The sequence below is a fragment of the Antechinus flavipes genome, chromosome X (assembly GCF_016432865.1).
Source record: "Antechinus flavipes isolate AdamAnt ecotype Samford, QLD, Australia chromosome X, AdamAnt_v2, whole genome shotgun sequence".
Classification (NCBI taxonomy): domain Eukaryota; kingdom Metazoa; phylum Chordata; class Mammalia; order Dasyuromorphia; family Dasyuridae; genus Antechinus; species Antechinus flavipes.
Genome location: NC_067404.1, coordinates 39,649,798 through 39,673,102, shown reverse-complemented (window position 1 = coordinate 39,673,102; position 23,305 = coordinate 39,649,798). Strand labels below are relative to the sequence as shown.

At 43.3% G+C, this 23,305-nt stretch overlaps 1 protein-coding gene across 1 annotated transcript in view; it reads left to right on the top strand.

Annotated features, from left to right (window-relative positions):
- The window catches only part of LOC127542410 (transmembrane 9 superfamily member 2-like), an 89,026-nt gene that overhangs the window by 46,304 nt on the left and 19,417 nt on the right, over positions 1–23,305 (top strand). The window contains exons 6-12 of the mRNA XM_051967978.1: positions 4,012–4,139; positions 6,563–6,674; positions 7,525–7,604; positions 10,014–10,122; positions 11,370–11,502; positions 13,040–13,159; positions 13,372–13,429. Coding sequence (XP_051823938.1) covers positions 4,012–4,139; positions 6,563–6,674; positions 7,525–7,604; positions 10,014–10,122; positions 11,370–11,502; positions 13,040–13,159; positions 13,372–13,429 — 740 coding nt within the window. The remainder of the gene's footprint in view (positions 1–4,011; positions 4,140–6,562; positions 6,675–7,524; positions 7,605–10,013; positions 10,123–11,369; positions 11,503–13,039; positions 13,160–13,371; positions 13,430–23,305) is intronic.

Below are 23,305 nucleotides of genomic sequence, written 5' to 3'. Positions count from 1 at the left end.
GAGAGAGAGTGCGAGCACGAGCGAAGCAAAAACCTAGTCCCAGAAAATGGAAGGCAATCACTGAGGAAGGGCACAAACAGTTGGGGGAACAGAGAAGGGCCTCCTGCAGAAAGCAGGAAGCCAGGGGTAGTCAAAAAGGGGAAGTGGGAAGATCAAATGTGCCAGGCCAATTGTAAGGGACATCCGGTTTTAAATCACAGTCTAGAGATGTTGGGTCATGCCCGAGGAATGGCAGGAAGGCCAGAAACATTACATTTCAGAGGATTCGGAGGGTAGTGAAGTGTAAGAAAATTGGAAAAACAAGAAGGGGCCAGATTATAAAAGGTTTTAGAAGCCAAAGCGAGGACTTTATATTTGATCCTGGAGGTAATGGGGAACTAATGGAGTTTATTGACCGGGGGGATAAAATGGTCAGACCCATGCTTTAGGAAAATCACTTTGCCAGCTGAGTAGAACCCGGCTCATGTTGGGGACAGATTACTGAGACGCTCTTCTCTTCTCTGGGCCTTGGCTTCCCCTTTTGGATTATGAGGGTATTAGACTAGATTACTGTTAAGATCTTTTCCGGTGCCACATTTGAACTTCTTTGAGAACAGAAACTGACCTGGGGCATTCTGGAATGTTGTTAGGGGAAGTAGTCTTGACGTGGTTTTTTGTGCTTTTGCTCTATCTGGGGTAGTGTGCCTTTGGAACTTTGTTGGAAAGTTCAGAATTTCCTGTGACTCTTAATGCTGAGCAGCCTGCATTAAGAGAACGGCCAATTGGTATGTTAATGATGGAGAACTATTTAATAGCACTTGGGATTTGTGCCTTCTGTGGTTTGGTTTCCCTTTGGCCTAAAAAAGAACTCTTAGCATTTTTCTGATTTGCAGTTAAAAAAAAAAGACAAGGAAAAGAAGTGAAACTCCCAACCATTAGCATGGCCATGTTTTCTCCACACTAGAGGAGAAAGTTGAGTCTCTGGTGGCTGAGTGAGTGGGTGGGGAATAATCTGTGAATTTCATTTCTTTGGGTAATCCTCTTCTCTCTCTGTATGTGAAAACAAAAGTAAAGGGTTGCTTTTGAATCTTTGGGAGCTGAATATCTTAGAAGTCTTTGTGCTAGAGGTAGAGAGCTGAGATTTCTCCTTGCATATAAGCAGTCCATATTGGGATTTTGGGCGATGTGGCTGAAGCGTGGACTTTAGCAGGAAGATGGGCCTTCTACTGGATTGCCAGCTCAAGGTGCATCAGCAATGACATGACAGACAAAAATTGCCTAAAACACTTGGGCTGCATTAAGAGAGGTAGAAATCTTCCTGGCAGTGGTCATAGGTCAAAGGCTACCCAGGTAAGAGTTGGACTGGATGCTTTCCAACTCTGAACTTCTGAAAATGTCACTTGGAATAGGAAATAACCCTAGAGGGTCATTCCTTTTTTTTTTAATTTTAATATCTTTTTATTGATAGAACGCATGCCAGGGTAATTTTTTACAGCATTATCCCTTGCACTCACTTCTGTTCTGATTTTTCCCCTCCCTCCCTCCATCCTCTCCCCCAGATGGCAAGCAGTCCTTTACATGTTGAATAGGTTGCAGTATATCCTAGATACAATATATTTGTGGAGAACCGGACAGCTTTCTTGTTGTACAGGGAGAATTGAATTCAGAAGGTATAAATAACCCGGGAAGAAAAACAAAAATGCAAGCAGTTTATATTCATTTCCCAGTGTTCTTTCTCTGGGTGTAGCTGCTTCTGTCCATCTTTGATCAATTAAAGCTCTCTTTATCGAAGAGATCCACTTCCATCAGAATATATCCTCAAACAGTATCATTGTTGAGGTATATAATGATCTCCTGGTTCTGCTCATTTCACTCAGCATCAGTTCATGTAAGTCTCGCCAGTCCTCTCTGTATTCATCCTGCTGGTCATTCCTTACAGAACAATAATATTCCATAACGTTCATATACCACAATTTACTCAACCATTCTTCAGTTGATGGACATCCTTTCATTTTCCAGCTTCTAGCCACTACAAACAGGGCTGCCACAAACATTTTGGCACATACAGGTCCCTTTCCTTTCTTTAGTATCTCTTTGGGGTATAAGCCCAGTAGAAACACTGCTGGATCAAAGGGTATGCACAGTTTGATAAGTTTTTGAGCCTAGTTCCAAATTGCTCTCCAGAATGGCTGGATGTGTTCACAATTCCCCCAACAATGCACCAGTGTCCCTGTTTTCCCACATCCCCTCCAACATTTCCCATTATCTTTCCCTGTCATTCTAGCCAATTTGACAGGTGTGTAGTGGTATCTCAGAGTTGTCTTAATTTGCATTTCTCTGATTAATAATGATTTGGAGCATATTTTCATATGTCTATAAATAGTTTCAATTTCTTCGTCTGAGAATTGTCTGTTCATATCCTTTGACCATTTATCAATTGGAGAATGGTTTGATTTCTTATAGATTAGAGTCAATTCTCTATATATTTTGGAAATGAGGCCTTTATCAGAACCTTTGATTGTAAAAATGTTTTCCCAGTTTATTGTTTCCCTTCTAATCTTGTTTGCATTTGTTTTGTTTGTACAAAAACTTTTCAATTTGATATAATCAAAATTTTCTATGTTGTGGTCAATAGCGATCCTAGAGGGTCATTCCTAAAAGCTTTTATGTTTAGCATCCTGCACAAGGCCCTCACCTGAGTGATTAAAAATTTGGAGAAATCAAAGCTAGAGAGGACTCCCATTCTTTCTATGCATCCCCCAGCCCATGGTAACAAAGAAGTTTTCTTCTTTTCTCCAGAGGGGACTTTCCAGGGCCCAGTGGAGCTAGAATGACAGAATTGGGTAATAGTCTTATGATTCCGAGGGACCCGATCAGGTTAAACCTGTGTGTGGAGCTGAGGCTCCAAAGGTAGATATCTAGAAACACACCAGAGTCTTGGATGGGTATTTACAGGCTGATGAGAACTTTACTCACTTTTACGCATAGATATGTGACCTACCTTGTTTACTTTCAGTGATTTATCAGTTCTGTTAAGTACAAAGATAAAGTCTATAGATTTCACAAGCTTGTTTGAAATAGTCTTTCCTTTTTGTTAAATATTTGATTTACCTACAGGGCAATCTCATCATAGTAGAATTAGTTAGCATCTCATTGTTGATAGAACTGTGTAGTAGTCAAACATTTCTGAATATTAATTAAGAGTGAATTAAAGGCAAGAAAAAGGAGCCATCAGCCATACCTTGATCTGCCCCAGTAGGCCCCCAGGAAGTCTGAGGTAATGATCCAGTACATACCAGAAGACTCCCCTCTTGGTGAGACGAAAGAGCTGGAATCACTGGGGGTGGTGGGGTGGTGGTGGTCTATCCACTTGGGAACAATTGAAAAAAAACGATGGGTATGTGAAGGTCATGATATTATTATCTGGGAAGAAACGACAAATATCAGGAATTTGGAGAAACATGGCAAGATTTGTATTAACCGATGCAGAACCAAGAGAACAGTATTCATAATGACTGCAGTGATAGAAAGTGAAAAGATCACTAACAGGAAGTCAAACTCTGAGTAATTGAAAAACCAGTGAAGGTCTTGGAGAACTGATAATTGAACATCCATTCCTCCCCGAAGGCAGAGAGGCTGGGGACCGCTAGGACAGAATGTGGTATATATTGTCAGATGCAGCCACTGTGTCCGATGTTTTAGCTTAATTGTTTTTCTTTGTCACAAGGGAGGATGCAGTCTGGACCAGGCAGTGGGCGGGTTGAATTGACTATGTTGTAAAGACAGAAGGCATCAATAAAATGCATTTTTTTCTCAAGACTTTAGCTAGCAGCTTAATTTATAGGTCAGTTGCGCATGATTGCTTATAGATTTAGAGCTGGAAGGGCCCTTAGATATCATAAAACTCAGTTCTCTCAGTAGCTTTGGATAATGTAGCTAATCTTATTTCTTATTATACTTAGACCTTTTGCTTGTAGGGGAAAACTGAAAAAGGTCTTTAAACATTCTTTTTTTCCTTTCTTTTTTTGGCAGTCTGAATTTAACAAAAAAAACACTTTTTACCTCTTCAATCATATTGACATCACCATCACATATCACAGTGCAAAGGATGAAAATTGGCCCGGAGCACGGCTGGTTACTGCTAGGCTTGAGCCGAAAAGGTAATTTTAAGTGTGGGGTTTTTTTAATTAAATTAGTTTTAAAAAGTACAATAGAAACACCGTAGGAGTTTTTTTTTAATGTAGCCTTTTAAATAAATGCAAAAAATAAAGTAGAGTGAAAAAATGATTAATGACCCCACTTGCATTTAAGAATCAAATTTCTACCTTCTCCGGGAAGCTGTCCTTAAATCACCCCGATTAGCCATGGCCTTCACCCCTTTAACCCTTTCCTAGCAATTTCCTTTTACCTCTCATTGATTAATCACCTGTTGTTTTATGTTATGGTTATTTGTATGTCATATTTCCCTGGAATCTACCGAAGTTTCTTAAGGGTAGAGAGCATGTATGACATTAACTTTTTAAATTAAAGCTCATTAATTTTCAAAAGCTATGCATAGATAATTTTTCAACATTGACCCTTGCAAAACCTTGTGTTCCAAATTTTATCCCCCTTCCCCTCACCCCCTTCCCTAGATGGCAAGTGACCCAATACATGTTAAATATGGTAAAAATATTTGTTAAATCCAATATATGGATACACATAGATACAGTTATCTTTCTGTACAAGAAGAATCAACTCAAAAAGGAAAAAAAAATGAGAAAGAAAATAAAATGCAAGCAAACAACAACAAAAAGAGTGAGAATGTTATGTTGTGATTCCCACTCAGTCCCCACAGTCCTCTCCCTGAGTGTAGATGGCTCTCTTCATCACAAGATCATTGGAACTGGTCTGAATCGTCTCATTTTTGAAAAGAGCCATGTCCATCAGAATCGATCATTATATAATCTTGTTGTTACCGTGTACCATGATCTGGTTCTGCTCATTTCACTCAGCATCAGTTCAATACGTGACATTTTGTAATGCTGGTGTTTCCCAACCCCAACTCCCAGTACCTATCATGAGTTAAAATCTGTTGAACTAAACTGGGTCTATTCAGACTTGAAAAGCGAATGCCTGTGTGATGGTGATTATATGCATATGTGATTATATGTATGCTGTTGTTGCTGCTGTGCAGTCATTCTTTAGTTGTGTCTAACTCTGTGAAGCTTTTTTTTGGGCAAGGATATGGGGGTGAGTGTCCAGCTCAGATGACAGATGAGAAAACTGAGGCAGTCATCGGACTTGCCCAAGGTCACATAGCTAGTCAGTGTCTGAGGCCAGAGGAAGATGAATTTTCCTGACTCTAAGGCTTGGCACTCCTTCCACTGAACATATCCATAAATGCATTTGCATATGCCGTACATATACACATACGCATACATGGACAGTAGAGTGCCCGCCCTGGGGTCAAGAAAACTCATCTTCCTCTAGCCTCAGATACTTCCTATTTGTGTGAGCCCAGGCATATTACTTAACCAATTTTGCCTCAGTTTACCTCCCCCCCAAACACATCTGGAGCACTATGAATGCATAAAGTAAGCATAGATTTGGTTAGGAAAGGCAAGGGATACTCTCTGAAGGTTGACTGAGTTGACATATCCCAAGAACACTGGCTTGGGAGTTGGAACTCTGGGGTTCTCATCCCTGCTGAGCTTTGGAGTCTTTTGCTTCACTTACCTCATCTCTAACACAGAAAGCCTTGATGAGGTGAGCTCCAGAACCATAAAACAAATGTTAGTTGCTGAGCCTGAGGAGAGAGTAGGACCCACGACTTGGGCAAAGCCAGGCAGCCGGTTGGGGCAGAGCTGGACCTTTCAGTCTACCTCTTCTGTGGCTGCTCCTACCCCTGGCAGCACCCCGGTTCCCTCCGGATGTATTTTGATGTCTAGCTTATCATCAACATTCACCTTGAAGCTGGTTCTCACCATGGGACTCCTGCTTTTTCTGCTTAGTGCTCCAGCCCTCTGAAGAGCTTACAAGGGAAGACTTTTAAGGTACTGAAGGGCACATCAAAGATGAAGAGCAAAGCCTTTTCCTGGGAAAATATCTTCCACAACTGTCTGTTGAAAAGGATGTGGATTTGTTCTAGGCAGCAGGAGATAGAAATCGAACTTTAGAGTTCACTGGTGACTTTCTTGTGAGCAGTGAATATGTTTAGAACCTCTGCTATTTATGATAGTCAAATATTCTATTCTGTCATTCGGAGTTTCTTTAAAACTATCGGAGCATATTTCTATGTATGTATGTATATTTTAAAAAGTTCAGTCTGCTTTCGACACTTCCTAGCTGCATGACATTGGACAGATCACTTTACCTCTGTGTCAGTTTCCTCATCTGTCAGAAAGGAGATAATAATCTCCCAGGGCTGTTGAGATACTAAATGAGATCATATTTATAAAGTGTTTTATAACGCTCAAAGCATTATAAAGTTAAAGTGCTCAAAGCACTTTATAACAAAGTTATTATTATTGTAGTAACTATATAGCAGAAATGTCAGAATCTGGTCTTTTACAAAATCCTTATATTTCTCCTCCTTTCTTAGCTATAAACATACAGATGAAGATCATCTAACTTGTGAAGGCCCCCCTATGGAAATACCTGGGGAATTTACTCAGAAGCAGAAGCTGATCTACACTTACTCTGTGAAATTTGAAGTAAGCGTGCTATGCCGATGATAGCCAGGTTATCTTGTCAAAGATTATTTGATCTTTGTCACATCATGTGACAGCACAGCTGAGGAATCCAATGTAAAAGGAACGTATTGGATGTGACATTTTGGACGGGACAGCTAAAAGGTGGCGAGTCCGGGGGTAGGGGCGGCGTGAAGCACCTCACGGGAAACGATCGGTACCCGTGTGGCTGTCGTAAAGCCGAATGATATATGTTTGGGGTCGAAACTGTATGTGTGATTTTGGCTTGAGTGTTTGACCTGTCAAGATTATTCTTGCTAATGTTTTGCGTGATTTCTTAATGGGGGCTGGGAATGAAGATAAGGGAGAGAATTGGGAACTCAGAAGTTTTCAAAACAAATGTAAAAAATTGTTCCCGGGGAGAATAGTAGATAAATAATTTAAAAAGATGATTCTTCCTACTTCTAGCACCTTTTATCGGTTTCTCAATAGCCCAGTGCTGGCTAATCTCATAACCCAAGACCAGTTGGGTTAATAATAGGAGCCTATGCTCCAGCTTCTTCAACCGAGGGTAGCAATCCCATATGGGGTCTTTATCACTGAATGTAGGGGCCTTTAAATAACTGTTTGATTTGCATACCTATTTTATATACCTCCATACCCGGGGGTCACGTAAAAATTTCTTGGCTGACAAGGTATTGCGAGTGGAAAAAGTTTAAGATGCCCTGACCTATACAATGCCCAAATTTGTAGCTCAAAAGGCTGGACCCATAGAACGTAACATGGGCCAAAGGCGTGCCCAGTTTTTGCAAGTTGCATCTGATCGTCGTAACTAACAGAAGGTTGGTCATCTGGCTTTCTGTGTTTGTTTTAGGAGAACAATAGCATCAAATGGGCGTCTCGATGGGATTATATTTTGGAGTCTATGCCTCATACCAACATCCAGTGGTTTAGGTAAGTTTTCCGTGACATAGAGAAAACATCATTTCAGAGTGGAAAGTTTCAATGTAGATTTCCCATTAAGATGAGTATTTTTTTAACCTTTGTTGTACCGTGGACTCCTTGGCACTCTACATAAGCCCATGGACCCTTTCTTAGAATAATATTTTTAAATGCATAAAAGGAAGCACAGGATTACAAGAGAAACCAATTATATTTGAAATAAGGTATCAAAATGTTTTTTTAAAAAACAAGTTCACAGGCTCCAGGTTAAGAACCATTCCTTTAGGGAGTTCAGATCTGGAGGGAAAGCAGAACAAACTCCATAACCTGATAGAAATTTCAGCTTTTCATGGAGGACTGGAAAACTGGCCAACAAAAGAAGGGGAAAGAATGAGTTGGGGAGGGCAGAGAGACTGTCATCTGTTTTGCCAGGGGAGTTCAGGGCTGAGCTGGGATCCACAGTGGAGAAAGTAGTTCAGGAAGATTGATGTGAATGGAGGCCTATGGTATATTCTGCAAAATGTTGTGGCCTAAACTTGGGGGTGAAGCCTGAAGACTTCTAGTTACATGGGACCTGGGAGTCCAATCTGGGGAGCAAATCAGCAAACCTAGGGCTCTGGGGCTTTGGGATGTGTGTGTGTATATTTAAGGTCCATATGCTTCTATGCATATTTTTCTATATCCATACAGATCCTCCCCTTTTGGTAGGAATAGTCTCAGACAGGTGAATAGGTCCCATTGAGCTCAAGACGTAGTGTTATCGTAGGATAATTTGCCTGGGATTCGGGAGCCTCAGCTTTACATCCAGGATTGGAGAGGAGGGAGGGCAGGAGGACCTGTGGGGAGAGGGGAGTGTGCTCTACCGGATACCTTTTCACAAAGGTCGATGGGCCAGCAAAGCACATTATATTGGCCCAGAGAGAAGCGGCCATGAGTGCTGTGCTGCCTCGGGGAGTCCTAGCCCTCTTCCCCCTTTCTCCTTGTCAGTAGAAGTAGGGCCCAAGCTCATACACAGGTACAACTGAATCCTCTAGTTCACTTAAATATATACACTGACTGCCCACTGCCTGGACATGTGGCAGAAATGCCATTGTTCTCTCCCGGCACAAAGAGGGCACCTGTTTTTCCCCCTCTCCCTGGCCTAGTTGTATTGCCTCTTGGGTAGCTCTGTCATTAAGGAGCCTCGTTCTCTGGGGCTGGCCTTTGAGAGGAGAGAGCCATTCCCCCACTTTATTTCCTCCCCTTCCCTTGGTAAGTGGTGACCCAACCTTGGAAGCTTTGTGCTTGGTGTGTCCTAGAGCTCTTTTGCCATACCCTCTGAAGAACTGTTGGGAGATAAAACCAGCCGTCCGTAGTGGTTCTCAAAGGGAAGTACTTCCAGCTGGTCTGTGGGCTGCCCGTGTTAATGCCCACGTTAAAGCCAAGCTTCAAGCTCGGGCTCATTGATGGATGTCTCTATTTGCCGACAGCTCTTGTTCCCAGGATCCTTATGTTTGGGTGTCTCATAAAGAGCAGTGCCAGACTTTCAACTGTTTCTGCTCAAGTTTTTTCATAAACTAGCCAATAGAAGTTGATAGGGAAAATAGGCCACGGGGCCCTGGCCCTGCCAAACGAGGTTGTGGACTGAGCAAATCTGAGAACTCTAGGAGTAGAGAGAGTGGCCATTTCCTGGCTAGCACCTTGAACCCTCACTGCTAGATCCATCAGCAAGTTTGATATTGAGTGAATCCAGTTAACCTCTTTTTATCACAGGACTTTTTTGGGAAACATCATTCATACTTTTTTTAAAAAAGGTTTTTCTCCACATTAAAATAACCAGAGATGGGGCATCTAGGTGGCTCAGTGGATAGAGCATCAGCCCTGAAGTCCTCCTGAGTTCAAATCTGGCCTCAGACACTTAACGCTTCCTAACTATGGGATCCTAGGCAAGTCACTGAACCCCAATTGCCTCAGCAAAAAAAAAAAAAATAACCAGAGATGCAGAGCTGCTTAAAAAAAAGGAGGTGGTGGTTTTTGTTCCCCTTAGTGGCCAGTTTCATACATTCAGGTATCTCATTTCATATAATCTTTTGTGAGAAACCTTGAAATTGTGTGTATATCAACAGATAGCAAACTGAGGTTTAACTGTAACAAAGGCTGGAGGTCTGACCTTAATCAGGAAGAAGAAGCCTGGGCTTGAGTCTCCCCTGACACAGACACAATCACTCCATCTCTCAACTGCCAGACAATTGTTGATCTGCCTTTGGCAAGGAAATGTCTTTACCCATGCTTCCTACGGGTCTGTGGAAAAAAGGTGCCCCCAAACCCCCCAGCAGGCTGACTCATTCATTGTCTTTCCTTTACACAAACTTGTGTTGGTTGGGGTTTTGTTTTTAACATAGCAAATAAGAAATTAAAATGAGATTTTTTTTTCACCTCTAGTATAATGAACTCCCTCGTTATTGTTCTTTTCTTATCTGGAATGGTGGCCATGATTTTACTAAGAACTCTCCATAAAGATATTGCAAGATACAATCAGATTGATTCCGCTGTAAGTAAAGCCTGCACGCATGTTATTGAACGAGATTCTGCCGGGTCGATTTTCCTAGGAATGGGGAAACCATGTGATCTTTGTCTTTAGAGTAGAATGCCTTCGCTACTACCCAGCATGCACTAGTTATACAGGAAATTTTAAATGACATTCATGATCTATGTTTACCTTGGGGGCAATGAGTAAATTGTGAGTTTCAGACGCCTTGGAGCTGAATAGATAAAAACATCCAGGTTGAAGCGAATCCATGGAGATTTGATTATATATAAGCAACTCCATGGTGGTGTTATTTGGTTTTCATAGGGTCGTAGGTCATGGGCAGATGAAAGAATATTGCTCTACAGAAATAGCACAATTGAGCCTGCTAGGTTAATTTGTGCAGATGCGGAGAGACGCAGAGCACTAGGTATTCGATTCAATTAAAATGAGCTTCTGTTTTCACTTTTTGACTCTTGTAATTACCTGTAGAGTTTCTAGTTTTCATTTGTCTGAGAGAACAGCAGGGATGGGCAGAAGCGTGCTCCCCACCTCTGGACTGCAGATGCAGACGGAGGCATAGATTTTTTGGACACGGCCGGTGTGGGGATTTGTTTTACTTAATTATGCACATCTGTTACAAGGGTTTTCTTTTTCTTTTTCTTTTTGTTCAATTAGGGCAGGGGGTTGCAGAGTGGAAAGATAGGAGTGAGGGAAAATAGATTCTTGCTAATTGAAAAAATCTCTAAATTTAATTTAAAAAAAAAAGATCAGTGAGGGGAACAGATGTGTTGTTACCTTTAATTCCTTTAGCATGTCATTATAGCACACGGTGCATTGTGATTCATCGGAAAAACAAAATTGTTATTCTAGGCTTTGTTTAGTTAATGTGCCCTACCTAGCATTTACCCGACGGATGCCAAGTTCTGTTTGGAAGGACGTAGTGACAGCATGTCACAGTGGAAGTCTGGGAATTGGGAGCCCAGGGTTCTAGTCTCAGCTCAGCCATTTAAGAACTGTAAAACCTTGAGCAGGTCACCCCTCTCTCGGCACCCAAGGGCCTCAGTTTCTTTATCTGTAAAATTAGGGAAATTACTCACTTTTGGTCCCTTTCCATCATTAATTTTCTAGCTGATGATCATTTATTTCCAGTTTATCTGTCTTTGGAGAAAGATTTAGTTTCCCATAATTTTCAGAAGCCAACGCGTGCCAAATTTCGGAGGCAGCAACTTGTATATTTATTTATCAGACATTTTCTCTCACATCTGTAGGAAGATGCTCAAGAGGAATTTGGCTGGAAGTTGGTTCACGGGGATGTCTTTAGACCTCCAAAGAAGGGAATGCTGCTGTCTGTGTTCCTGGGTCAGGGAACACAGATTTTCATTATGACCTTTATTACATTATGTGAGTAGCATTTTGAAATTAATTTTCTTAGAAATAGTATCGGAAGTAGGAGATTTTGTCACAGCTCCTGAATCTTCGGGGGACAATAATCTTCTTCTTCCTCCCTCCCTCCCTTGTTTTCTCTCTCTTTCTTTTTCTTCCTCCTTTCTTCCTTTCCTTCCTTCTTCGTAGTAGTGTTAGACTCTGGGGAGAGGAGATATTTTAACATTTTTTTTCCCTTGAATTTAACAAACATTCCCCCCCCCCCCCAAAAGGAGACCATTTCCTTATACAAAGTGAAATGGAAAAAAAAATTCTGTGTGTTAAATCATACATTTCAATTTTGTGGTTTGCCTTTTAAGTGTTATGATAAATTCAACATGTTACTTTCCAGATTGCCATACTTATATATGTTTCCTTCTGCCCTTCCTTCCCTTCTCTGCATTAAAAAATGGTTTAACGATCCTCTTTTTTATGGGAAATACTAAAAATATGAAACAAATGAAATAAAATGCTATCATTGGACATTAAAAGTGCCACATAAGATGTTTAAAAACACAGTTATTAAATGAGGCTTTTAAAATATTTTTTATTTCTTTTTTTTAACATATACTTTCAGCCTTTCTTCAACCCCTCCCCACTTACTGAGAAGGCAAGTGATATGATAAGCGAGTCTTTGTTTAAAAAGTGAAACCCATATGACTTGGACACAATTAGAATACATGTAGTGTTGTCAAAACCGATGAACCATTTCTTGCGATAGATTTGTGTTTACATATTTATCACAGAACTAAAACTGTTGACTGTTAGGCTTTGCTAAATGTGGCTGTATACTTCTTAGCTTAACTCTTTTAATTCTTTTAACTAGCAGTGGAATGTCCTTTGTAATGGGCTTGTGATTGCTACAAGAATTCCCTGAATTCAGAAGCCCAAGGAGAAGCTTGCCATTTTTTGTGGAGGGCTACGGTAGAGCCCGATGCAAGAAAAGGGGGAAAATGCCCCCACCCTCTTCTACCATCCTTTTTTTTTTGTTTCCTTTTGTCTTATCTTCCCTCCATCCTGGGTTTTCAGACACCGGTTCGGATTTTTGTATCGTTGCCTAGCTTGTACAGCCTTTGGATCCCGAGAGGATCGGTCTTCTTGCCATTGTTATTCCTACACTGCCTTTTGTCCTCCTCCTCCTCACGTCTCCATTTTTCTTTTAACTATCCCTGGGGTTTATGATATTAGGCGGGAATGACACCGGGAAAGTATTTTTATATACATTTGAACCCTGAAAATAAAAATTTGGAACTCATTCGACTTCCAAACTTACCTCGCCCACTTTTCTTTCAAAATCTTACTTTTCCTTACCAAAAAAAAAAATGGTGAGACGTGAGTTAAATTATTATAATTTGTTTGAAGTACCACTCACTTATCAGCCCCCTGAGAATATCCTTTGTCGCTGCCGCTTGTAACGTGAAATCCTAATCGAGTTACACTTAATTTACTATAAAGCACTGTGTAATTGCAAAGTGATTATTTTCACTGGTTGAATATTCCTTTTTCATGCCTTCAGTTTTAGCTTGCCTTGGGTTCCTTTCACCTGCCAATCGAGGTGCATTAATGACCTGTGCAGTCGTACTGTGGGTCCTGCTGGGAACTCCCGCCGGCTACGTGTCTGCTAAGATGTATAAGAGTGAGTATAGCCAGGGTTCTTATTCCACTTACTTGGCGTGTTCAATGTCAGGATTAAAGGGCCTTAAAATAGCATTTTTCAAATTATCAGTCAATAGGGGAATTGTGGCAGAGCTATGGGAAGGAAATGGTACCTTTGTCGCTATAAAATATTTGGAAAATAGCTTAATCAGGTTTCTTGAGTAATGGTGACTTTTTCCATTTCTTCCTCAGCATTTCGAGGTGAAAGGTGGAAGACGAATGTTTTGCTGACAGCACTCTTATGCCCCGGGTTAGTAGCTGAGGTGCCATCTTTTGGAATTGATCCTTTTTGGGGGTATTTTGCCTTGGAGAAATCATTATAGATAATAATGAGGAAGCAGTGAAGTGATTAATTGCCACCATGTTCTCTGAGTAGCTCTTTCTCTTATTTCCATGTCCTCTTCATTTTTCTATGCATTGAACATCTTGCCTCTAGTAATAAGAGTTATTGGCTACAGTGCTCGGTCTTCATCTGGAAAGTTTCGCCAACTCTTCAGATGCCTTCTGTGTCACATTGGAAGGACAAATCGCGGACCACTGGAAAACTAGTGCTCTTGTGGCTCTTCCAGTGCCTGCCCCTCCTTAGTTACTGTGGAGTTGGGGTACAGTTTGTGTCCATCTTTGCTAAGTCCTGGAGCTTCATGGAAAAATTACTTTAGTGGCAGAAAATGACATTCTCAAAGAAAGGGCCCTCGGAGGCCTTTGCATTTTACAGAGGAAGAAACTGGGTCACAGGGAGATGACTTCCAGGGTCAAACATAGCATTCTAGACCTACGCCCCTAGAAGGGATCTCAGCGGCCTTTGAGTCCAACCCTTTTATTTTACAGTTGCGGGGAGGAAGAAAAGGAGAGCAGGGAGGGGAAGGAACTTATCTAAAGTTGCAAGACAGCCAAGTGGCAAAGGCCTAAAATCCCAGTCTCCTTACTCCGGTAATAAATTGGTGATCCCTTAAAGGCCAAATTCTTCAGGGTTTTGGAAAGTGAGGTCTTACCTTTCTGAAAACAACTCTTCTCGGGTCATTCTTCAATTTCTATTAAAGCAAATTCTCCATCAATGAGAGGAGCTTGTTGTGAGGAGGTTCCATGCCGGTTGGTGACTCGGCTTTGACATACGAAGCTGAGAGGCTGACTTGCCACAAGGGAGGTGGAAAACATTGGCTCTTGTAACTTCGTGACCCCCTTTCCCTCTGACTTTATCTAGGGGCCGGGGGCAGGATTTGAGTAGTGGCCATTTCATTTCAGCAGGATGATGGGCCCCTTGGCAAGAAAGATGGGTTTTTTGGAGGGGGGAGGGATTCTGAGGCACTCATACAGGCCGGTACCATCTGTTCCCACTCCCTAACTTTTCAAGTAAAACAGAATGAACATGTGTCCTGACCTGTTTAATTCTGGAGAGTCTTTGCTGGCCTTCCAGAGTTCAGTTGCCTTCAGTATGTGCCTTTTTTCACCCTTAACCAAAAGTTGATCACAAGTTCAGGGAGAGGGGGGGGAAATTGTTTTCCTTTTTTCTTTCTTTCTTTCCTTTTTTTTCTTTTTGTGAAATAATTGGGATTAAGTGACTTGCCCAGGGTCACACAGCTAGGAAGTGTTTGTTAAGTGTCTTTCCCATAGGAAGATTTGAACTCTGGACCTCCCGATTCCCAGGACTGTGTTCTATCCACGACAGCGCCACCTAGCCGCCCCTAAGACATGTTTTTGATTTCATGGGCTTTTTTTTTTTTTTTTTTTTTTTGCAAGGCAATTGGGATGAAGCGACTTGTCCGGTGTCACACAGCCAGGAAGGGTCAGAGGCTGGATTTGAACTCTGATCCTCCTGACTCCAGGGCTGGTGCTCTATCCACTAGCTGTCCCAAGGAGGGAAGAATCTTCAGCTCGTTAAGACAAGAAGCATTTTTGTAGTACCTCCTTATGTGCTAGACACTGTGCTAAATGCTGGAGGGAGACAAAGCCAAATACCCTCCACCTTGGAAGGCTAGTCCACTGAGGGTGAGGGTGGGCCCTGTACATACAGAGGGATTTTGGCGGAATGGGGAGGAGAGAGCAACAGATCAAACTCCAAAGAGTTGTTTGTCAGCCATGAAATTCAGGGTTTCCAAAGGCTAAATTCAAGGAAAAGAAGAATAACACTTAATGTTTAATTTTTTTTATGTTTGTAAAACAAACATATCTCATTTCAACCTCGCAACAGTCCTGAAAAGCGAGTGTTATTGCCTTCATTTTTCAGATGGGGAAATTGAGGTAGACAGCGGTTATGTGATTTGCCCAAGGTCATGTAGCTAGTAAATGTCTGAGGTGGGATTTGCACTCAGGCCTTCCTTACTCCCACATCCTTCACTTTTATCTGCTGTGCCACTTGGCTACCTCTGTAAATCACATTTGGGACAAGGGATGGGGCTGATAGCGATAGGGATGAGGAATAGGGATTGGGAGCCAAAAAAGGGAAATTCAGCCTTGGCAGCCCCTGACCCAGAATCTTTGGGCTCCTAAGAGGAGCCAGAGGGCAGTTGGTTGTCCTACCCTTCACAGCAGCAAAGGGAAAGTTACTCACTTTTTTTTTCATCGCTGATGAGGCAATTGGGTTAAGTGACTTGCCCAGCCAGGACGTGTTAGGTGTCTGAGGTCAGATTTGAACTCGGGTCCACCTGACTTCAGGGCCGGTGGTGCTGCATCTGCTATAGTGCCACCTAGCTGTCCCGCTGCTCACTTCTAAGAGGCGGATAGTGAGTATCTAATCCCATTCACTTATCAAAACAGGTCAGTGGGGGACTGGAGCCTTGCTGGCTCTGCAGGAGTAAGGGGTGTTTGTGGGACTTTTCATTCCTTGTTCTGTAGGAAAGTGGGCTGGAAAGGTGGGTCAGAGGCATCCTGTGCTGGGAAGTTTCAGTTGTATCCCAGAGGCAGTGAGGAAGGAACCAGCCAGGTTTCTCCAAGGCTTTGGAGCAGGGGAGATGACACGTCAGAGGACAATTGCTTTGGCAGTTGTGTGGAGGAGAGACCCTGGAAGTTGTTAGAATGGCTCAGGCAAGAGGTGCAAAGACCCCGAGAGGAGGTAGAGGCGCTGGTGGGAGCACGCAAAGTTGGTGGCCGATTGATTGTGGAAAAATTGGAAGAGTTCCAAGTGACTGATTTGGTGAGGTTGGGCACCGGGACAGAGATCAGGAATCGGGTAGGAGGGATGGGCTCAGAAGGACCAACGAGTTTTACTTTGGACATGTTGTACTTGAAACGGCAAGGTGATACTGAGGTGTTTTGGAGCAGGCCTTTATTTGGCAATCAGGGAGGCCTGTGGTATACAGATCAGGAACTCGTCTGTATGTGGATGACCCTAGAGACCGGGGTGGTAGCTGTCACTCGGAGGAGGAGATAGAAGAGAGGAAAGGAGGTCCCGGGCAGAGCCTTCACAGAGAGGGCTGGAAGTACAGCCCAAACTAGTTGAGAAGTGGTCAGAGACAACGGTGTCATGGCGGCCAAAAGGGGAATGAGCAGCCAATCAGCAAGTGCTTCTGTGCTACTTTGTGCCAAGTACCATACTGGGCCTCATGGATGCCAACACAGGACTTTTTCTTGACTCCCTGGACATTTCAAGCTGATGTCCTGCAGCAATTTTGAATGCCCCATGTCTAAAAGAGAGCTCACTATTTCTTCTCTCAAGCCTGCTTCTTTCAAACCATCTTTGAGTGGGCTTTTGTGGGCTTTGGGGAGGGCAGTCAGGGTAAAGTGACTCACCCAGGGTGACACAGCTACTTAGTGTCTGAGGCTGGATTTGAAATCGGGTCCTCCCCGCTCCCGGGCCTTCAGTGCCAGCTAGCCTCCCTTCTCCAACGTTATCACTGAGCGAATCGCCACCATCCTCCCAGTCACCTCAGTTTGCGGCACTGACATCATCCCGGATTTCTCGCTCTCACCCCTCACGTCCAATCTGTGGCCACATGCGGTTTCTCCCTTCACGGTGTCCTTCCTCTGTGTGCCCCCTTTTGTGATGCAGGTCCCCATGACCCTCTCACCTGGACGGTCATAATAGCCACTGATTAGCACGCTGCCCACCACATCCTGGGCACTTAATAAAGGCTGACCGACTCCCTGCTTTGAAGCCTTTCCCCAGCTCTAATCCTCCTTTTACTCTAGCTGCCAAAGGGATTTTTCTAAAGCACCCTCCCTACCAAATAAACTGTTACAAACAAAAGCCCCTGGCACTTAACAGCCTTCACAACCTGGCCTCTCAAGCCTCTCCTTCAGACTCCTGGGGCACGGCCCCTACCCCCACCCCTCAGGCCGATGGCCTTACCTCATTCTTCCCTGCAGTCCTGAGGCCCTTGGCCTAGACTGCCCTCTTGTGCCCCGATCTGGGTTTCACATCACTCAGATGTACACCCCCCAACCCCCAATCTCTCTCCAGTTCTTGATGAAGGGGTCACTCGTTTGCTTGCCAAGCCGCCTCCTCGATGCTTACCTTTGATCCCATCCTTCTTATCATTTGCAGCACATTGCTCACCCTGAGTCTAGACTGTAATCTCCCATCTCACTTTCTATCAGCTAGCATCCTCTAGCTCTACTTCCCTCCCACAATCCTCCTGGCCAACCAGACTCACGACCTCTGTGTCATGCTTTGTGAGCAGAGCTCAGGAGTTGGATGCAAGAGAGTTTATGGAGCTCAGTATGGCACGATTTGGTATGAGTGAGAATGAAACGCTTTCAAAACTGGGTAATTGGGAGGATGGGGGGGCAGCTGATTGGCCCAAGAAATAGAGCACTCTGAAGTCAGGAGGGCTGGTCCTGAATTCAAATGCAACCTTAAATACTTAATGCTTATTAGCTGTATGATACTAGACAAGTCACTTAACTCGCAACTGTCTCTCCCCCCAAACCCCCCCACCAAAAAAAAAAAAAAAAAAAGAGCTAGAGGTCAGGAAGCAGAAGGCCCAAAATCATTGTGAAGAGATAGTGATGCTTGTTTTTGTTTTTGTTTTTTTCTTTCCCCTTTGGTCTGATTTTTCTTTTCTTTTTTTTTTAAGTTTTTTATTTTCAAAAGATATGCATGAATAATTTTTCAACACTGAGTCTTGCAAAACTTTGTGTTCCAATTCCCCCTCTTCCACCCCTCCACTAGATGGCAAGTGATCCAATATATGTTAAACATGTTAAAAATATATGTTAAATCCATTATATGTATACATATTTCCACATTTATTGTGCTGCACAAGAAAAACCAAATCAAACAGGAAAAAAATGAGAAAGAAAACAAAATGGAAGCAAATGACAACAAGAGTGGAAATGCTATGTTGTGATCCACACTCATTTCCCAGTGGTCTCTCTCTGGGTGTCAATGGATCTCTTCATTACTGAACTAGTGGAACTGATTTGGTTCATCTCTTTGTTGAAGAGGGCCACGTCCATCAGAATTGATCATTGTATAGTCTTGTTGTTGCTTTGTTTAAATGATCTCCTGGTTCTGCTCACTTCTCTCAGCATCAGCTCATGTAAGTCTCTCCAGGCCTCTCTGAAACCGTCCTGCTCATCTTTTTTTTTTTTTTCTTTTTCTTTTTTTATTATAGTTTTTTTTTATTTACAAGATATATGCATGGGTAATTTTTCAGCATTGACAATTGCCAAAGCTTTTGTTCTAACTTTTCCCCTCCTTCCCCCCACCCCTTCCCCCAGATGGCAGGTTGACCAATACATGTTAAATATGTTAAAGCATAAGTTAAATCCAATATATGTATACATGTCCAAACAGTGATTTTGCTATACAAAAAGAGTCGGACTTTGAAATAGTGTACAATTAGCCTGTGAGGGAAATCAAAAATGCAAATGGACAAAAAGAGAAGGATTGGGAATTCTATGTAGTGGTTCCTAATCATCTCCCAGAGTTCTTTCCCTGGGTGTATGTAGCTGGTTCAGTTCATTCCTGCTCTATTGGAACTGATTTGGTTCATCTCATTCTGCTCATCTTTTCTTACAGAACAATAACACTCCATCACATTCATATACCACAACTTATTCAGCCATTCCCCAACTCATGTGCAGCCACTCAGTTTCCAGTTCCTTGTTTGGTCTGATTTTTCTTGCACAACGTGACAGATATGGAAATATGTTTAAGAGAATGACACATATTCAACCTATATCAGATTGCTTGCTGTCTTGGGGAAGGGGAAGGAGGGAGAAAAGTTTGGAAAACAACAGTCTTACAAAAACGAATTCTCTTTACATGAATCTGGAAAAATAAAATTAAAAAAAAAGAGAGATGGTGATGGTAATAGCTAACACTTATGTATATGCAGTGTAGGGTTTGCCAAATTTGCTTTCCTCATTGGATTGCTTGTTAACCCGAGACAATAGTTTTTTTTTTTAATTTTATTTTATTTAATAATAACTTTGTATTGACAGAATCCATGCCAGGATAATTTTTTTAACTCCGAGACGATAGTTGAGTAGATAGTGGTGTGGGAACCTAGAAATACGCAAATGCAATAAGATAATCACCTCCGTGATATCTGCACTTATCTCCCATCAAAAGATGGGTCCTGCGGTCTAGATCGCAACCTAGCTGTTACCCAGCTGTCCTGTTACTGTGGCCCCTGTCCTTCCTCCCACGTGTTAACAGCACCTTGGAAAAATGTTTTGGCATTTCTTATTTCATTTGAAGCTGTTTATATGTCTCTGAAGCAGTCAGGGGAATTTTCCCCTCCATTTCACAGATAGACTGAGGTTCGGTGACGGTAGGTGGTTGGTGTGAGGTCACATGGCTGCTACCTGTTCTGTCCAGGGCTAGAATCCAGGCTTTCTGACTTATAGCCCCGCACTCTTGCCGCACTGCCTGATGCCATCTCTAAGGAAAAGCTTGAGAGCAAAGAAATCCTTTTTTATCGACTGGCAGACTTCACTTTGAAACTCATTCACACTCAACTGTTAAGTCAATCAGCCTTTGCCTCCTAATTAGGGAACAGAAGGCTCTTTCTTCCACAAGGGTCTCAGAAGCATTAGCACACAGGTGAAGAATTTCTGAGGAGACAAGGGTTCTTCTTTAGAAATCCCATTTGGCCTACTAGGCCCTCTCTGACCATCGACCCAATTCAATTCCGTCTTTTTTGGTTTCCACAGGTGAATTGAGGCTGTGATGGTGTTCCCAAGGACTAGTCTACTTTTTCCCTTTCCAGTTCAGTCCCTAGGGAACACAAACAGGGTAGCCCAGGTGAGGCTGCCCTTGTCTCAGTGCCTGTGTTTGCCTGTGTTCCTTTGTCCCCAGCTTCTTTCAGGGTTCTTGTCAGTTGGCAGATCATCTCTTTTCACACCTCCCCTTCCCCATGTGCCCCTTTCCTGCTCAGGCAGACATTTAGCCTTCTCTTTCAGCTCCTGAGCTTAATTCAACTTCCCTAGCTTCCCTCTGATCCCCAGGTCAGCCTCTTGGGCTTCCACACAGCGCACTGACTCCAGATCCCTTCTCGGATGTTTTGAGCCACATCCATATGCTTGTAGTTGCCGTGCACCCATTGTCTGCCGCACAGTATGGCCCATTTTAAGGCTGAGAAATTAGGGGGAACTTCAGCTGGTACAGTTCAGACAGGCATCTAGGTTGGACTTGACCATAACTTTTTGATGGTCACTTATTCGCTCAGTGTCGTGGAGTCCATGTGGACTCTGGAGTAGTCACGAAAACAAGGATTGCGCCTCATTGCCTCCAGGGAAAGGTGGTGGGACCCAGAGACGGACACGTGCCACCCGAGATCTGACCCAGACCTAAGGGAAATCAGCACAGCCAGCCTGGCTTCAAGGGCCCCAGATCTATTCGCTGGGTGCGCGGTCCCAGAATGCAGCCAGGTGGATGCAGCGAGTGCGGCCCAATGAGAGGGGAGTGCAAGAGGGGCTTGGGAATGGACAGCTAGAGAGGGAAGAGGTAGCTGGGGAAAGAAGGAAAAGAGAATACAAAAAGGAAAAAAGAAAAGGAAAAGCCCAGCAAGAAGTTGACTGTAGTCTCAGAAAAAACTTTTGTGTGAGGTAGCGAGGAAGGAAGCGGGAACCTCGAAGGATGTTAATGAAGGGCAAGGGGAATAGGCAGAGTACAGATGAAACTCACAACTCAGAAGAAGACATATATATGGCGCACGCTGGGGAGGTGCGACAGTGATTTCAGCTCCTGAAACAAAGGAAAGGGGACGAGGGATTTGGAAGAAAGCTTTAGGAGCTGAAAGCGCATTTGCCGCCTCTGGATTTGCCTTCTGCATAGGAAGGGACTCTAGACACCAGGTAGATGCTAGACATCTGAAAAAGCATTTGGTAAAATTTGGTAGTGGTTAACTGGTGAACTTTTGGGACTCCCTAGGCTGGGGCTGTGTACTTTGCAAGCCTCTGACTTCTGGCTGGACCCCTCAATATCGGTTCTCAGTCCCGACCTCCAGGACATCCCACCACCTTAGCCAGGGCCAGGAGCTCCCATTTAAATCCAGCCTCGTTGCTGGATTCGTCTCCTTAAGAATTCAGTGAGTGCTTTTGATGGTGGACCCTCCCGGAAACTCTGCTTTAGATGGGCTGGATGGTTTTGGGGCTTTTTTATTAAACCAATGGCTGAGAAGCTTTTTAGTGACTTTGCTGAGTACATAAGGTTGTGAGGCTTGGAACCAGAAAGAGTTCAGGGCTTGAATCCAGCTCCAGACATTTATTAGTTCTGTGATCTTGGGCCAGTCACGTCCGCATCTTGCACCTAGGTCTCGACGACCTAGAACCCTTCCAGTTCCAATTCCATGATCCTTTGTTCCTTCAGTAAAAGACAGAGCTGAAACCTGAATCTTGGATTTGAATCTTGTTTTTTCGTCCCTAGTCTGCTCTCTCTATTATATTATGGTTTTTGGTCCAAAACCTCTGGGGGATTCTCCATTACCTAGCAGATAAATGGCAAATTTCTTAGTCTTGGCATTCAAAGTCCCCATCATTTGGTCTTACTTGGATTTTTCCAGTCTTATTTCCCAAAATTTCAGTCCCTAAGCCCTTCACATCTGCTAGGCTGGTCTTATCAAGTCGAAGAACAAGGGCATGCGTACTTCCATCTTGGTGGTCTCAGAGAAAAGCTTCCCAGGACCACTTCTCCCTGATTGGTCCCTCCTCTGCCTTCCTTATCACTAATGCTACTTGTAGCTTGGCATAGTGGAAAGGATCTGACTCTGGGTTCAAATGCTCCTCTTTTTGCATGATACTTATGCGACTTTGGACAAACTTCATTTCCCTGTGCCTCAGTTTCCTCCTCTTTTAAGTGGGGAGGGCGTAGGCCCAATGGCCTTTGACATCCCTGCTCTAGATCCAGAGTCTTCTGTATGACCTCGAGCAAGTCCTTTTCCTTGATGGTGTCTCATCTGTTGAATGAGAGGATGGACCTAGCTGGCCTTGGAGGGGCCTTTATTCTGGCCTAGCTCTGGGCTCCCGGGTTCCTCTCTCCCAAACTAGATGGGAAGGTCAGTAAGTCTGAGCTGTACCCAGGAGGATTGTTCTCTAAATGTTTCTCAGTGATGATAAAATGAACATGAGAATTGGAGGCAGTGTTCCCTTCGCTTTAAGACTGGTGAGCAAGGATTGTTCTTATGAAAAGATAGCAAAAAATGGAAAGAGTTGGCCTGTGATAAGAATGGAAAAAATGGGGGGCAGCTAGGGGGCGCAGTGGATAGACCACCAGCCCTGAAGTCAGGAGGACCTGAGTTCATATCTGGCCTCAGACACTTAACACTTCCTAGGGTGACCCTAGGCAAGTCACTTAACCCTAATTGCCTCAGAAAAAAAAAAGAATGGAAAACATGTAAATAAAATCTGAAGGTCTGACACAAAAAAAGAGCAAAGTTGTATTATAGAAGTGGTGGAACTGGGGCGCCGAGTGGGACGGCGAAGGAGTTGCTTGTGTGTCCTGTGTGCCAGGCCCTGTGTTAATTGCTCAAGTTACAAAGAGAGGCAAAAGCAGTCCTTGTTCTCATGGAGGAGACAACATGTAAATAACAAGGCCCAGACAAGAAGTATACAGAATGACTGGAAGCTCATCTCACGTGAGAGAAGGTATTAGTGGATGGGGAGACCCAGAAAGTCTCCTGCAGGGTCCGGAATTTGAACTGAGTTTGGAAGGAAGCAGCCCGTAGGAGAGGAGGGAGAGCAT